At 45.2% G+C, this 15,037-nt stretch overlaps 1 protein-coding gene across 1 annotated transcript; it reads right to left on the bottom strand.

The window, feature by feature from the left end:
* Positions 1–607: 607 nt before the first annotated feature.
* LOC125713450 (apelin-like) lies at positions 608–13,363 on the bottom strand. Its single transcript, XM_048984586.1, has 2 exons — positions 12,921–13,363; positions 608–981 (listed from the first exon to the last, which is right to left on the bottom strand). Exons 1-2 carry the CDS (start codon positions 12,985–12,987, stop codon positions 815–817), a joined length of 234 nt encoding a protein of 77 aa, XP_048840543.1. The 5' UTR covers positions 12,988–13,363; the 3' UTR covers positions 608–814.
* Between the last annotated feature and the right edge of the window lie 1,674 nt (positions 13,364–15,037).

The raw sequence follows: 15,037 nt of genomic DNA, 5'->3' as shown, positions 1-15,037 counted from the left end.
ATCATCATCTAGCTGGGTGCAACTTCACTTGTCTAAGTATCGTCCTCTTGGTGAATGTTTTTAAATGAGATCAAATTATATAAAAAGTACAATCTGCAGCTTGGCCTTGGGTAACCTTCCTCCCGGGAAGCCCTGTCAGAAACCTGGCATCCCCTGTGCCGAAAAAAGCCTGCTCGTCATGTGGGAGACATGAAATATGAGTGTGTGTCTTTTCATCTGAACCACGACATGGAGAGACCTCTGCTTGGTTTGACTTAGGGAGAATAACACAGTTGTTATGGACAATAAGACATATATGTGTATGACCTGAGGCAACACCAGTGTCACTTTCTTTCTTTCTTTCTTTCTTTCTTTCTTTCTTTCTTTCTTTCTTTCTTTCTTTCTTTCTTTCTTTCATTCTTTCTTTCTTTCTTTCATTCTTTCATTCATTCATTCATTCATTCATTCTTTCATTCATTCATTCATTCTTTCTTTCTTTCATTCATTCATTCATTCTTTCTTTCCTTCTTTCTTTCTTTCTTTCTTTCATTCATTCATTCTTTCTTTCTTTCATTCATTCATTCATTCATTCATTCATTCTTTCTTTCTTTCTTTCTTTCTTTCTTTCTTTGTCTTTCCTTTTCCCTGTTTCTGCACCATTCTGCTTAATGACGTTTTAATGTATCACACAACTCACACCCGTGTAAAGCACCTTGCGGCAACTCTGTTGTGAAAGACGCTATATAGAATTAAACTGAATCAAACGGAGCTCCCCATAGAGAGAGTCAGCGGTTTGTCTTGGCGTCACAGAGGAGGCAGATCAGGCTTACCGGCTCTAGAAGGGCATGGGTCCTTTGTGCGAGAGGCGAGGTCGAGCGCGCCTCCTCTTCCAGACACCAGCTTTGTGGCTCGGACTGCTCCTGCTCGGGCTTTGCTGCCCTGCTTTCCTCACTGCGCCCTCCTTCTCTAGCTCCTTGGCCCGATCCGTAGTCGCCATGGGGCCTGCCGGACAGAAACGAGATTAGGGAAGAGCGGTCGTAGCGCAGGCTGAACACCTGCCGATTTACACGGATAATTTGAGGTTGAGCGTCACTACAGCAGATATCGCCACTGGGCTGCACAAAGAGAACCCAGATACTGCTGCTGAGTATTGATAAAGCAAAATTCAAATGACAGTTCTAAAAGAGCTGTTCTGAGTTAAAACGTTCATTGACATTCTCATCGGGGGCTTTTTAATGAGTGACACCTTTGCAATAACTTAAAACACCAAACATTTTTTTTTATATATATCCCTTTGGGAGCCCGTGACTGCAATTGCAATTAACAGCAAAATGGCAAGAAGAGAACTGAATGAGTCACGAAACTTAATTAAAAGAAGACGTCTGTGCGGATATGTGCAGAATCCATGTTCTGTGCTCGCGTGTCCTATGCAGAATAACCTCTTGAATAATCATTCAGCTTCTGTCTGAAGTCACTGTGCAGGTATATTAATGGGAGGAATGTAGATTATCTCTTTGCTTTGGTCATTATTTAATGGACATAGAATTCCATCAGACAGGCAGTAGATGTTTAAGCTTCTGCATCTCCTAATGCTGGGGAGACCTTATCTGCCGTTAAAATGCAGGCAGAACGAAGAGCACTTATCCTCCACATGGTGCTTGAGAGTTTTGCTGTATTTTGTGTCAGGATTGTTCTTGTCATTTCTGCAGAGTTTCTTAAATAGTCAGTATTGTAAGCAGGAGCAAAACTGATAAAATACCAGCCTGGCAAATCGGAAGTGTGGAATTTGCATTAAAACAGAACGGAAATATACTACCAGCAGCCTATTGTCTTTCCTGAGCCGCCTTAGGTATTTTTATCTAATGATTGATCATTTATATTCTTCTTTAAAAAATGTGGGCAGCTTCAGTCACAATGTATCGCGACCTAAGCACGGTCTTAGAAAGCGGCATGTCCACGTCCTTGGAGAAAGTGTGCCTGCATTCCGACAGACACGACACTCAGCACAAGCAGGAAGACCAAAGCCAAGCGGATACACATATCCTCACACAAAAGGTCCATAAAATTGCTTGACAATGAACCAGTGCTATTCTTACTTTATGTGGGAGGAAAAAATAATGTAGAAGGCTTTCCTCAAAATAAAAATGGAGGAAGGCATTCTACCATCTTTGTGCCTTGTAGCTTATTTTGCATGCCTTGCATCTTCCTTCTTGGGATTTTTTAAAAAAGAACATTTCCCATTTATGTTAAGTTCATTATGCGAATGTTCTTCAGGACAGTTGGTTATTTTTGGAGGCCCAGTGACGAGCAGCAAAATGCCCCCATCACACAGGTCACCCTATTGCCTGACGTCCAGCTCTATTGCCCTTATATTATCCTTCATTATTATGCAAGGAATAGAGTGAATTAAGCTGATCTGCACATTCTAATGCATTCTCCTCATTTTATTTTTTAATCTGAAGGGTTTACCGTGAAAATCCCCCCCAGACACTTTGGGATGAAGGAAATATTTCCACGGGGGGGGGGGGGGGGGGGGTGTCGCTTCTGAGATCTATAACAGCTGTAGGCAGCTGAGGGAAGTCGAGGAGACCTGCTCACACTTGTTCTGACTCTGTAGTAACCAGGTGGACAAACGTTTGCCTTTTTGGGGAAGCTGTGTGGCTCAGCGGGTTCGGACTTGTGAAGGTCATTGGTTTGAATCCTGGGTCTGCTGATGCCAACATTGGGCCCTCAGGCTTCAGAGTTTCTGCACACCGGCCCCCAGACTTGCTCTCTGGGTTTACTGGCTAAACGACAACAGCAAGTAGCCAGCCATTGAATAGTGCATTGAATAGTGCAACATTACATTGTCTCAAAGCGGTTTACACTTCCCCCTGCCCTGCCCCAAACCTAGATGGACTAAAATTTCTATCGAAAAATGAAAAACTATTTGACAAAACGATGAGCTTTGCTAATTAGTCCTTCATAAAGGTAAATGTCCAGAATACAAATTCCAAATATTATTCTACAACACGGATAATGTATCCAATGTAAACATTAACATTTTTAATATGAAAAAAGGTACCTCAGCCATAATGCCTCAGAAACGACATGCTGGGTAAAATCTTCGAACACTATTGACAGCTGTCACCGTCAGACTTGTGGTGACTGATGTGTGCCGGCTGACCTTTGACCTTGCGGTTTTCAGGCAGAGGATAAGCAGGGAGAGCCTGATATAGCGATATATTTCTCATGAGACTCATTCTGCTCATCTGACCTTGGGGCAAAACTTCGCTATTTGCCCCAGAGCAAAGGACACCACAGTCCATTATGAGTAATACCCAAAATAAAGTTTAATAACGGAGAAATTTCTGGAATGTGCCTCTGTGTCATTGGGATCATCAGTGTCAGAGCCCTGACATATGGAAAAGGAAGACTTATAATTGCCAATTGTGTTCTTGCTGTGCACCTCGGCTGTGATCTGTTATTGTTCAGTTTTGATTGCCATCACTTTAATAAAGGGTTTCTGGATGGAGAGCGATACTCTGTCCATTTCCACGGAAACCTGCCTCTGTGATGTAGCTTTTGTCTTGTGATGCTTTCGGATGTAAAATAATCCAGTCCGGGCTTTAATCAGCGACAGGCGTGAGCACCACCCTGACCAGCCAATCTCAGCAGACCATAATAAGCATGGCTCTCTCCTTCCTGCCATGGCTGTGCTCTTCACCCTTTCTCTGCACCCCCATCCTCTCATTCGCTCACTTCCTATCCCCACCTCCCTCGCTCCCGGGCGAGACGGCAGATGAGTGACACCAGAGGTCCTTGTAAACAAGCAGCTGCCATGAGGTGGAAATGAATGCAGTGGCTGCTGTAACCATGGTGAGCAGCTCCCTCATGGGGCGGCCCGGCCCACCAGCCAGGCCTGCGGCTCCCGGTGCCCGCTGAGAGACCCAGCAGTGCTATTCACACGCCACTGGCTGACTCATAATTGATCCTGGCAACAGTTCAGCATCTTGTGTCAAAGGTGAAGAGATGTGATAATAGGCTTTGCATTTTTCCTTCGGAAAATTAAATGGATGTAATATTGTAAATATAGCATGACGACGATGGCTTATTTCTTGCTTGAGTGGTTTAGACACCTTAGAGAATGTCCCAATCAGAGGTAATTCATCGTTTAAGAGACAAAGCACAATTTGCAGTCATGTACCATTACCGCTTGTATTTTAATCCTAAATTGTTTTTTTAGCAAACATCAAAAGAACAAAAGTAGTTTTTTCCAGCAGCAATTCACCTTACCTCAGTATGACAGAATAATATATACCTGAGATTTTATACATGTGGAATTAATAGGCTAAAATATCTCACTTCAACTCGTTCCTCTGTCTTCATCTGAGCTCTGCCTAATCAAATGTGCAGGGCTGATGGCATCTATCTGTGCCTGTAGCATGTGTCTGTGTCTGGTGCATACTGTAGGTCTGTGTCTGTAGCATGTGTCTGTGTCTGGTGCATACTGTAGGTCTGTGTCTGTAGCATGTGTCTGTGTCTGGTGCATACTGTAGGTCTGTGTCTGTAGCATGTGTCTGTGTCTGGTGCATACTGTAGGTATGTGTCTGTAGCATGTGTCTGTGTCTGGTGCATACTGTAGGTCTGTGTCTGTAGCATGTGTCTGTGTCTGGTGCATACTGTAGGTCTGTGTCTGTAGCATGTGTCTGTGTCTGGTGCATACTGTAGGTCTGTGTCTGTAGCATGTGTCTGTGTCTGGTGCATACTGTAGGTCTGTGTCTGTAGCATGTGTCTGTGTCTGGTGCATACTGTAGGTATGTGTCTGTAGCATGTGTCTGTGTCTGGTGCATACTGTAGGTCTGTGTCTGTAGCATGTGTCTGTGTCTGGTGCATACTGTAGGTCTGTGTCTGTAGCATGTGTCTGTGTCTGGTGCATACTGTAGGTCTGTGTCTGTAGCATGTGTCTGTGTCTGGTGCATACTGTAGGTCTGTGTCTGTAGCATGTGTCTGTGTCTGGTGCATACTGTAGGTCTGTGTCTGTAGCATGTGTCTGTGTCTGGTGCATACTGTAGGTATGTGTCTGTAGCATGTGTCTGTGTCTGGTGCATACTGTAGGTCTGTGTCTGTAGCATGTGTCTGTGTCTGGTGCATACTGTAGGTCAGTGTCTGTAGCATGTGTCTGTGTCTGGTGCATACTGTAGGTCTGTGTCTGTAGCATGTGTCTGTGTCTGGTGCATACTGTAGGTCTGTGTCTGTAGCATGTGTCTGTGTCTGGTGCATACTGTAGGTCTGTGTCTGTAGCATGTGTCTGTGTCTGGTGCATACTGTAGGTCTGTGTCTGTAGCATGTGTCTGTGGCATGTGTGTGAGCATGAATGACATTGTGTGTATTTGTATATGGATGTGTGTGTAGATACCTGTTTGCACTTTGCCGTTTTCATGCACGGATGTTGCATTAATCTGCCTAAACCCCATGGAATATGGAGCAGCAAATGGATTCCTAACAGGACTAGTTTTCTGTACATACTGAAATTGAACACGTTGAAAATCACTAGCATTCACTCAGTTGAGAAGAAAAGCTGGAGATGGCGACACCCTCTGCCACGCGGCTGATTGGGTGGTGACACCTGCTGTCACGCGCCTGATTGGATGGTGACACCCACTGTCACGCGCCTGATTGGATAGTTCTCCAGTATCCGATCCCTGCATTCTCAGTTGCCTCTCAGCCGCCTGCCTGCCACTTTCATAGGCCCTGCTAGTGAGCTGCCTACCCGTAACGGCAGACCCTTGGCGGAAGGTGCCACCCCTTGCCTTGTGGACTTTTAAACCCACGTTTCCATGGCAGCGTCTCTGAAAGGCACTTGGTTCTGGGTGAAAAGAGTAATATTATCAGTTGGAATGGATCATGTTTCCTGGTTTTCACAGATTTTAAGCAGACCCCCCACCCCTGCACAGGCACAGTCCCGCTTTCCACGCAGCCTCCGTGGTCGTGGCTGCTCTGCGTTCGGTGCTTTGCTGCTGGGATGATTCTGAGCCGGTGGGGGACTTGGCCGTTTGCCTTGTCTGCTGGGGTTACGGCTAAATGCTGCCTCACCCTCTGTAACTCCCCACACACACCTGTCCTGGCCAGATGGATGGAGAGACGGAGCAGGGAGCCCCGTGTTACACTTCATAAGGTGGTGTTACGGATTAGGCCTGGCCTATGTTAACATTAGCATTAACTGTAATAGCCTGTTTATTTATGAATAAATCAATAAATATAAATGACCCTGCTAACCTATTCATTTTCTCCGTCTTGATGCTTACACCGCAAGCACTATAAACATTATTGAGGTGTGTAATTTTCACATTTCTTACATTACATTTCACTGCGTTTATGGTTCAAGTAACTTAATCAACACTATGGTGCATCTCTATACACTGTAGGTCAGAGGTCACCAACATGGCACCCGCGGGCACCAGGATGCCCCCAAGCACCACGTGAGTCGCCCCGTGGACCTGTTCTAAAAATAGCACAACTCACCAGTGAGCAGCGTGTAAAATTCGATTGTATCCTATTGCTATTCTTCTTTAATCACATTTGCATGTATATAGATTTGAAAATGACAATATCTGAAAAAAGCATTTAAAACATGTTTATTATACATGAAGTTTAGATAAGTTTGGGAGGGAGTTTCAAACTGGTAGCCCTTCGTATGACTCAGTACCCGTGAAGTAGCTCTCAGTTTCAAAACGGTTGGTGACCCCTGGTGTATATTGTTTGTTATGGTAACATTGTATGTGACTGTATTCATTAACGTGGCGGTTTCTCCATTTACGTTATGTTAACCTTTATTGTCCCAGTGGGGCACATATACAGTTACATTTGAGCTGAATAGAGAAAGTGGTTGACAACCAAGCAAGTGCGTTTAATCCATAGAGCAGTTTACAGTGATTATATACCAGTGATTAGAACTGAATTATTACTGTTTGAGTTATATAAAATTTATTTATAAATGTATTTGAGACCCTGGTCTATTCCATCCCTGCCACATCACATCACATCACAGGCTATAGAGTAAACACCCCAAACCCACCCCAGCACTAATTCTCTACTTCATGTTACCCATCATGTGTTGATTACAGGTAACTTCCCATCCACCTGGGAATTTCAGGTTCATAAAAAGCCGCGGGATTAATACTGTAGCTGAACCGTCTGTGCTCCATATGCATGGGAAATAACGAATGCCTTTAATGCTGAAGTGTGAAATCACCTAGTTAAAGTGTGATCGCGATGCCGGGCAGCGTGAGGGAGTGCTACGTTGTTGCCGTACAGTCGGGATAGGGGTGAATCTGTGGGTAGAGGTTACTGTTGGTCATCCGTTTAATGCAGAGGAACGGTGGAGCATTTTAATACGAAGAATGTCTTATGCAATGTCTCAGATGGACTGCTGCTTTCCCAGGCAGGTGGCAAGCCGACTTAAAGGGGATTTAATCTGGTGGACAGCAGCCTCTGTTCGTAGCTGAAATCTTCGAGACGGGAGTAGCTGAAATCTCTGCGTGACGGTGATCGCCAGTGAGGTCCAAGTCCCCGCTTGGCTCCTTAATCTCCTGAAGCACCGCTGTCGGGTCCAGGGATGTTCTGATGGCTTGTTTCCATGGTCACCCTGATCTGGTCTGGCCTGCATCCTCTTCCTTTTATGGGCGGCAGCTAAACCCTCCTGTGAACCTTCTTGCGTCTCTCCTTGCAGAGTGATAAAGGGAAAATGGACCCTTTGATTTAAGAGGACGTCGCCGGCTGTTACTGCGTTCTTCTGATCTTTAAGCACGTTTGTCCCTGTTTGGCCCGTATGCGGGTAACGCTTGTGCTAAATGTGCTTCTCCTGGCGCTTTTGCTTGAGGTGTTAAATGCACTGGTTTTATGCAAATTTCTTCGAAACCTAGATTTAAGCATATTCAGATTGCAGCATGTGATCCAGTTATAGTTTCACTGTGGTAAACAATACATATACAGTAACTCATTTTATGAATGTCTGTCGATTTAACAATAGAGTCACATTTAGTCATAATAAAGAGGGAATCTTCCACTGGCAAATAGTCAAAAACGGATATTATACCAATCAAAAGGATCGAAAGATAAATGGGAAGATTTCTCTCATTCTAAGGTGCTCCAATTCCTTCAGCGTGTTGGCATCTGCTTCCTGCCATCCATTGTTCTTTCTTTACCTGTCAGTTTTACAACTGTTTGTCTAGCTAACAGGAAGTATGAAACCAGATCAGAAAGGAAATAATCGGGCGGAGGGCTGTTCTCCGGCAGCAGGATCCCCGCAGCAGTGAGTGTCTGCACATTTATTTATTTATATAGCGCCACCCTCTACTTTCTGAAGCTGTCAGTCTTCACAGGCAAGTGAGGAAGTCGGGACACAATCTTGAGCTTGTACAGCTCATTATCTCGACTTCTCACCAGAGTCCTGCCACTCAGAATGAACAGAGCGCAGCTCCCTCTTCTTACGCAATTACCGCTGTCGATGACGGATAGCGAGGAACTCGCATGCGAATGTAGGGCAGTAGCTTGCCGGCGGTCACAGTGCACTTTCTAAGGTTGGTGATGCGGCCACGGCACAGGGAAGGAAAAAAACGAAAGCAGAAAAATACCTGGAAGGGAGCCACGCGCGAGAAAGGACCTCACAAGCTCATTATCAAATTTTCTCGAAGCACAACCAAGAAACCTCACTGGGGATTCGGGGAGTTTACACATTTGCATTCACGACCATTTACTTTTCTCCTGGTAGTTAAAGTCATCCAGGTTTCTGCCGGGATTTTACCAGTAAAAAGGAAAGAAAAAATGTTGGGGTGAGAATTTAGGGGCTCCTGAAGGACCCAGGTGCCCCTGATGTTGTCTGACGATGCACTAAATCTTTGATACGACAATCAGCCTAAAGGCCCCAGCGTGCTCGGAAAGCGAGCATACGCGCTCTTTGAAAGCGACAGGTGAACTCTGCCTGCCACCGCGTCTGATGAAGGGAAAACAGCCCTTAACCTTTCAGACGCCACCTGTGCCGTGGCGGTCAGAGCATTTCATACATTTTAATGATTCAGGCACACCTCTCTTACTGCCTGCATGTTAAAAGATCAAAAGGGGAGGGGGGCTTCTTCAGGGTCCTTTCCAGCCTGATGAATGTTACCTGTTCGGTTTGAGTGCGACTGTAAGCCGTTCCATGTCTCTTAAATGATCCATAAAAGTACCTCAGCCACATTCACTCAATTACTCTTGCCATTTATTCCCCTGGCTTGCTTGAGTTCTTAATAAAAATGTCCAATACAACTGGATCGGCTAAACGTGGGTGGAAATGTATCACTTTATGGCATAGAAGGGGGCAGTTAATCATTTTAATGCTGGACTCGTGCACCAGTGACACGACCTGCCGACTTTCTGGCTTTGATTAAGTCGCTGCGAAGGAGGCAGGACTCAGCGTCCAATGTGGAGGGGCCGCGCCGGCTGGCTGAGTGGGACATGAAACCCTCCCTCTGTCCCATAACACTCCTTTGTACCTATGCCTTCCCCTCCCGCCCACCTGCAAATTGGGGAGAGGCCACCAGCTGTGAAGTTTTACAGGCTCTTCAATATTTCAGCATGCACGTGCACACCCCCCCTCCCCTCGACCCACAGCCATCTCGCCCCCCTCCTCTAGCATCTGGGCCCATGTAAGCTGATTTATTTGCTAAGCTCTGCATTGCATTAAGAGACACTGATGGCCATATACACCAAATTATTCAACAGGCTGAAATCCCCTCTGTTGTTTCAGCAAGACTTTGTTTCAAATTCCAGAAAAAATGGGACATCGTAAACCTACTAATGTCATCATATACCTACTAATGCCATCATATACCTACTAATGCCATCATATACCTATGAATGTCATCGTATACCTACTAATGTCATCATATATCTATGAATGTCATCGTATACCTACTAATGTCATCATACACCTATGAATGTTATCGTATGCCTATTAATGTCATCATATACCGATGAATGTCATCATATACCTACTAATGCCATCATATACCTATGAATATCATGGTATACCTATTAATGTCATCATACACCTACAAATGTCATCGTGTACCTACTAATGCCAGCATACACCTATGAATGTCATCATATATCTACTAATGTCTTGCATTTACCTCAAAATTTCCCATAACAAATAAATTAAACTAATTTGATATTTCAGTCAGTGTTCAGCTCATGTAATTTGTGACTGTTGTAGGGATGTTGCTAGGGCATTTGTAGCGGGACTTTTGCCCCCCTCCAAATTAATGTATACTAATTAGTTTTAATAGTGTGTTCTCACCCATTTTTATTAAAATCAGACCCCCTAGTGACGGCTTAGCCCCCCCCCCAATAAATCTCTAGTGACACTCCTGTCTGAGGGTGTTAAAATTTCTGTGGAGGGATCCTGTGTATAAATTGTGACACAGCTTTACAGCGTTGCTCATTTGCATTTTTTAGGGAACAAAAAGGCAGTTCTGTGTTCAAGGCAGGTTCCTTCACAGTTATGCGGTAAAATATATTAAATTGCATGCATCAAAAAGAACTCAACACCATTTTTGCGGTGGATTTCATCTTTCCAGTCTACAGTAGCAAGCCAATGCAGTGTAGTCTTCCTATGTTCAGGTAAGAACAGCCCAATGAAGCAAAGGAATGACACGACTCCTTTTGTTAACCACATTTGAGAATATTCCTGCTTCTTAAAGTCCCCTTATGACATTAACCAACAAGCCAACCTTTGTTAATAGTGCAGGGCCAAAGCACACAGCATCAAGTTCCCTTTTTCTTAAGGAGGAACCCTGAAAGTTCCATCCATAAAAAGTCTCCCCTGCAGTTTACAGTTCTTTGAAGTAGCTGCTAATCACCAGCTAGCTAATCCAGTGGTCGCCCATAATCGCCACCACGTTTTCATTGATAACTCTTAGAGGAAATCCAGGGTATTCATAAAATGCATCTGAACGGCGTGAGCTACTTGCGGCGCGCAGGGGCCGGTCCCCCCGTCACTCCGCCGCAGAGGCACCACAGTCTCAGGACACTACCGGCCGCGCATATGTTTCGGTAAACCATCTGGAGAAGCACGGCCACTTTATGTTCTTTTTACAGCCCCGATAATCGCCACATTGGACCTGAACACCTTGTTTACATTAAGGAGCCGCGATTTAATGCTTTCTGCGCGCGGTTACTAAAAAGCCCGGCCAGAGACCCTGGCCGCCCGCAGCATGCTTAATGAGCCCCGTTATTTCGGCGGCCTCGCTCCGTTATTTCGGTGGCCTGCATGTCTGGCAGGCTGTTGTCAGATCCCTCATCCACTAACAAACTTTCATTTTTTTGGTCTCGCTCGGTTACCTGCGTTTTTCAAAGGCCTCACTTGCATTTTACAGGCATGTTCATTATTTTTTTGCTGGAACTCCTAAGGGCGTTGTTTCATCCTATTAGGACTGCATAATCTCAGACAGAGGGATACATCCAAATTTTACCATTTAAAGAGAAAAAGAGGATTCCAAATTGTAATATAAGCTGTTTTTTAGCTGTTCCTTTACAAACATCTTTATGTGCAATGTATGAGTTCCTCTTTTATTTTTATTTCTCATGGTTTAAAATCTAGTTTTGGAGAATGAACAAGCATGACTGCCAGCTACTATGCCATAATTCAGGTCTACCCTTCCCAACCCCCCCTGCCCAGCCCACCAAGCACTACTGGTGGTGAGACACAAAAGCAAGATGCATGCAAGTCAAGCAGCTGGCGAAGTTTCCCACAGTTTTATAGCAAACTGGGAAAACGGAGTGTTTCCGAGACATGCAACCCCTCAGGACCCATCTGCAGCCTGGCAGGACACAGCGGTCGCGGGAAGGTCCCTGCCGCATCAGTGGCAGTACGCTGGCCCCACAGTTACCCAGAATGCAACGTGAGCGATAGGCGACAAATCCCACTCACGCCTCGGGCAGCGAGGTTTCTCGACCGTGGAAGATGTCAAGCAGAGCAGCAGGCAGCACCGGTGCGTGAGTGCTTTCATGTTCAGTGGAAACGAGCGTGTATCTCAACACCTGAACCCCCTACCCCCAAGCCACACGCTCACTGATTGGCTGCCTTGGTGTTCGTCTTGAGATACTTTCACGGAAATTTACCACGAACCGTCTGGTTTCAGACTCAACTGTCACATGCATCAGTTTAGCTATAAATCAATCCATTAGTACTTTGTTCCCATAAGTTGCCATACTGGAAACTCCTGCCAGAAGGTTACTAATCACTGAATGCTACTTTAGGGCATGTAGCTATATTTTTGCTATCTGAATTTAGCAGAGGTGGGTGTTTAGGATGCTAAATGACAGCAAACAACATATCCACTGTTGATCAGACACGTTCTCAACATTTGTATGACACTATTTGCATTAAACATTCGCCAATGATTGCACTTGAATGCCAGTTGTATCATCTTCACCATCATCATCATCATCAGCATCATCAACATCATCATCATCCACATCAATGCCATAACACCCCCGCATGTGGTTCCAACATGGTTGCTTACAGGGGTCCGTTAGGTAGACAGGGTTGGCAAATGAATCAAAAGAATAGAGCAAGTGCTCGACTTCCGAGACCATTGGATGAAACTGGAGCCCTTAACGCGATAATGCCAACGCGCCATATCAAGTTCTGAAAGGGCAAATCAATACCCTCCCAAAGTTAGGAGAGACAAACTAAGTGCAGTACAATTAGGAGGAGAGCACTGCAGTGCCGGCAATAGACAGGTGCCGTTTTAACGCTGGAAACGCCAAACGGCTGCTAAGTCAGCAGCTGGAATTGCTTCCCTAACCTGCGCCCCCCACACCCAACACACAGCCCCCCCCCACCCTTGAGTAAAAGCTGAGAACATGCACTGGGGCGGCAGCTAAACCCCATGGCGATTCCCCTCAGTGAGACTTACCGGCAGCGGCGATCACCAGCAGAGACACCAGCAAGACGACAGCCAGCGTCAAGATCCTCACATTCATCTCTGCACTCTCCTCTGGTTCCCTGGGACTTGCTTTGCCGAGACAGGGGTGTGTGTGTGTGTGTGTGTGTGTGTGTGTGCGCTTTGCAGAGAGAGAGAGAGAGAGAGAGAGAGAGACTGACAGAGGACAGGGAGAGAGTGAGGGAGCGTTTGCTTTTTGCAAGACCGCGCGCGCGTGTGTGTGTGCGTGTTCCTCCCCGAGCTCGTGGGGTGTGTGTGTGCCAGTCTGCGTTTATAAGGATGGATTTATATAGCGACACGCGTGTCTCTCCGAGTCGGAGGATCTCTCCGAGCGTCTGAAGGAGGTGTGTTGAGCCAAGTTCAAGCGGAGGTGCGAATGTGCAGCGAAGCAGGATCCCCGTGTGCGTGGTCCTCCCGCTCTCTCATGGGGTTTATTTATCACGGACTCCGGGTCAGAGAAGGGGGGCAGCCCTCCTCCTTAAGCTTACACACACCCATTGACCCTCCCACTGACAGCACAAGGGGGGGTGGGGGGGGCGGTCACTGAGGGGTGAGCGGGTTTAGAATAGTAACCAAACATGCGGCACTTTTGGTGCTTGGAAGGACACTTTGTCAGGAATAAAGGTGACTGCTCATACGAATAGACTGGAGGTCAGAAGGGGAACAACAGTTTTCCTATTTTTGAGTCTTTTCCTGCTGCATGGTGTCACAGAGTTTCCATACATTGCTTCTGCCTGGCCTTCCTGACAAATGACATGCAGGCATGAAGGAAATAAGCATTTGAGCTTCTGTTCCCGATTGAGTGTGACTGACCCTGTTAATTCCTTTCCTGATTTAGTGTTTTGGGGTTCACATGATTTTCTGTAACTATTTTTTTTTTTGCAGCTGAAAGGATTGGTTCAGCCTTTTATGGTTTTTCTCTTTTAAATATTTGTCGTACAGTAAACAAGAATTTACAGAATTTTGTACAATGAATTATGAAGGAAAAAAACCTTTGCCTAACCACGGATTATCTGTAATGGACGTGAATAGAGATTTATCACATGAAGTTATTGGTTAAAGTTCATAATCGCTTCAATAATGTTTTTAAATGTGTTTTCCTATTGTGAGCATATATAAAAAAGAAAAATAAATCTTCAAAGATATTATTGTAATCGAATTTTGCGCATGGCATTCTAATCCCACCCAGCTTTTTAAGCCAGCAAAAAATGTCTTCATCTGTTTGCCAGAATAAATATCCACATGAAACCAACATTCTGAACAGTATCTTCCACTCAACGGTGTACAAACCGTTTCACTCCAGTGAGCAGACTGTGAAAGAAATGGCACAACTGACATAGCAATACCGCCCTTTTGGAAAGTCACAGTCTTTCTGATATTCCCCGTACAGAAGCATCACTTGGCTCGACTTGGATTAAGTCAGCCAAGCCATAGAAATGGCTCACATGTCTTGAACAAATCTGCATGTCCATTGCAGCTACACGTATATTTCTAACTGAAGATGACAACCAGACGGGTACTTTTATCCAGAGGCACTTACAAAGAAGCAGACTTATAGTTTTCACCATCTGCGCAGACGTACGTGGGTCCGCATGCATGCGGGCTGCAATGCTGGCGTGTGGCGATCCTAAACTCTCACGCACGCAGCCTCTGCAACAAGTCCTGCATCTGATCTCTGAGAGTCCGTGCAAAGAAAAGGCTGTGTAAAGTTTAAAAGGCTTGCATGTTAGTGACTAGCACTCCTCAAACCAGACCTAACACACACACACACACACACACACGCACACATTAAGCATCTTTATCTTCGTGGGGACTCCCCATTCATTTCTATGAGGAGAACCTTAATCCCAGCTCTGACAACCTTAATCCTCTCCCAGCCCAAACCTTAGCTAACCGAACAAAGAACAAGACTTTTGGCATCTTTAGTTTTTTTTGATTACACTTACAGACTTTTTTTCAAAATGAAATTGAGTTTCCCTTGTGGGGACCAAAAAATGGTCTCTGCAACGTCAAAATAACAGGTTTTTATCACATTGTGGTGATATTTAGTTCCCCCAATATAATATATACATGACCCACATGTACACCCA

This window comes from Brienomyrus brachyistius, chromosome 18 (assembly GCF_023856365.1).
Source record: "Brienomyrus brachyistius isolate T26 chromosome 18, BBRACH_0.4, whole genome shotgun sequence".
In the NCBI taxonomy this organism is placed as follows: domain Eukaryota; kingdom Metazoa; phylum Chordata; class Actinopteri; order Osteoglossiformes; family Mormyridae; genus Brienomyrus; species Brienomyrus brachyistius.
The sequence above is the reverse complement of the archived record's forward strand: the minus strand, read 5'-3'. Positions and strand labels throughout refer to the sequence as shown.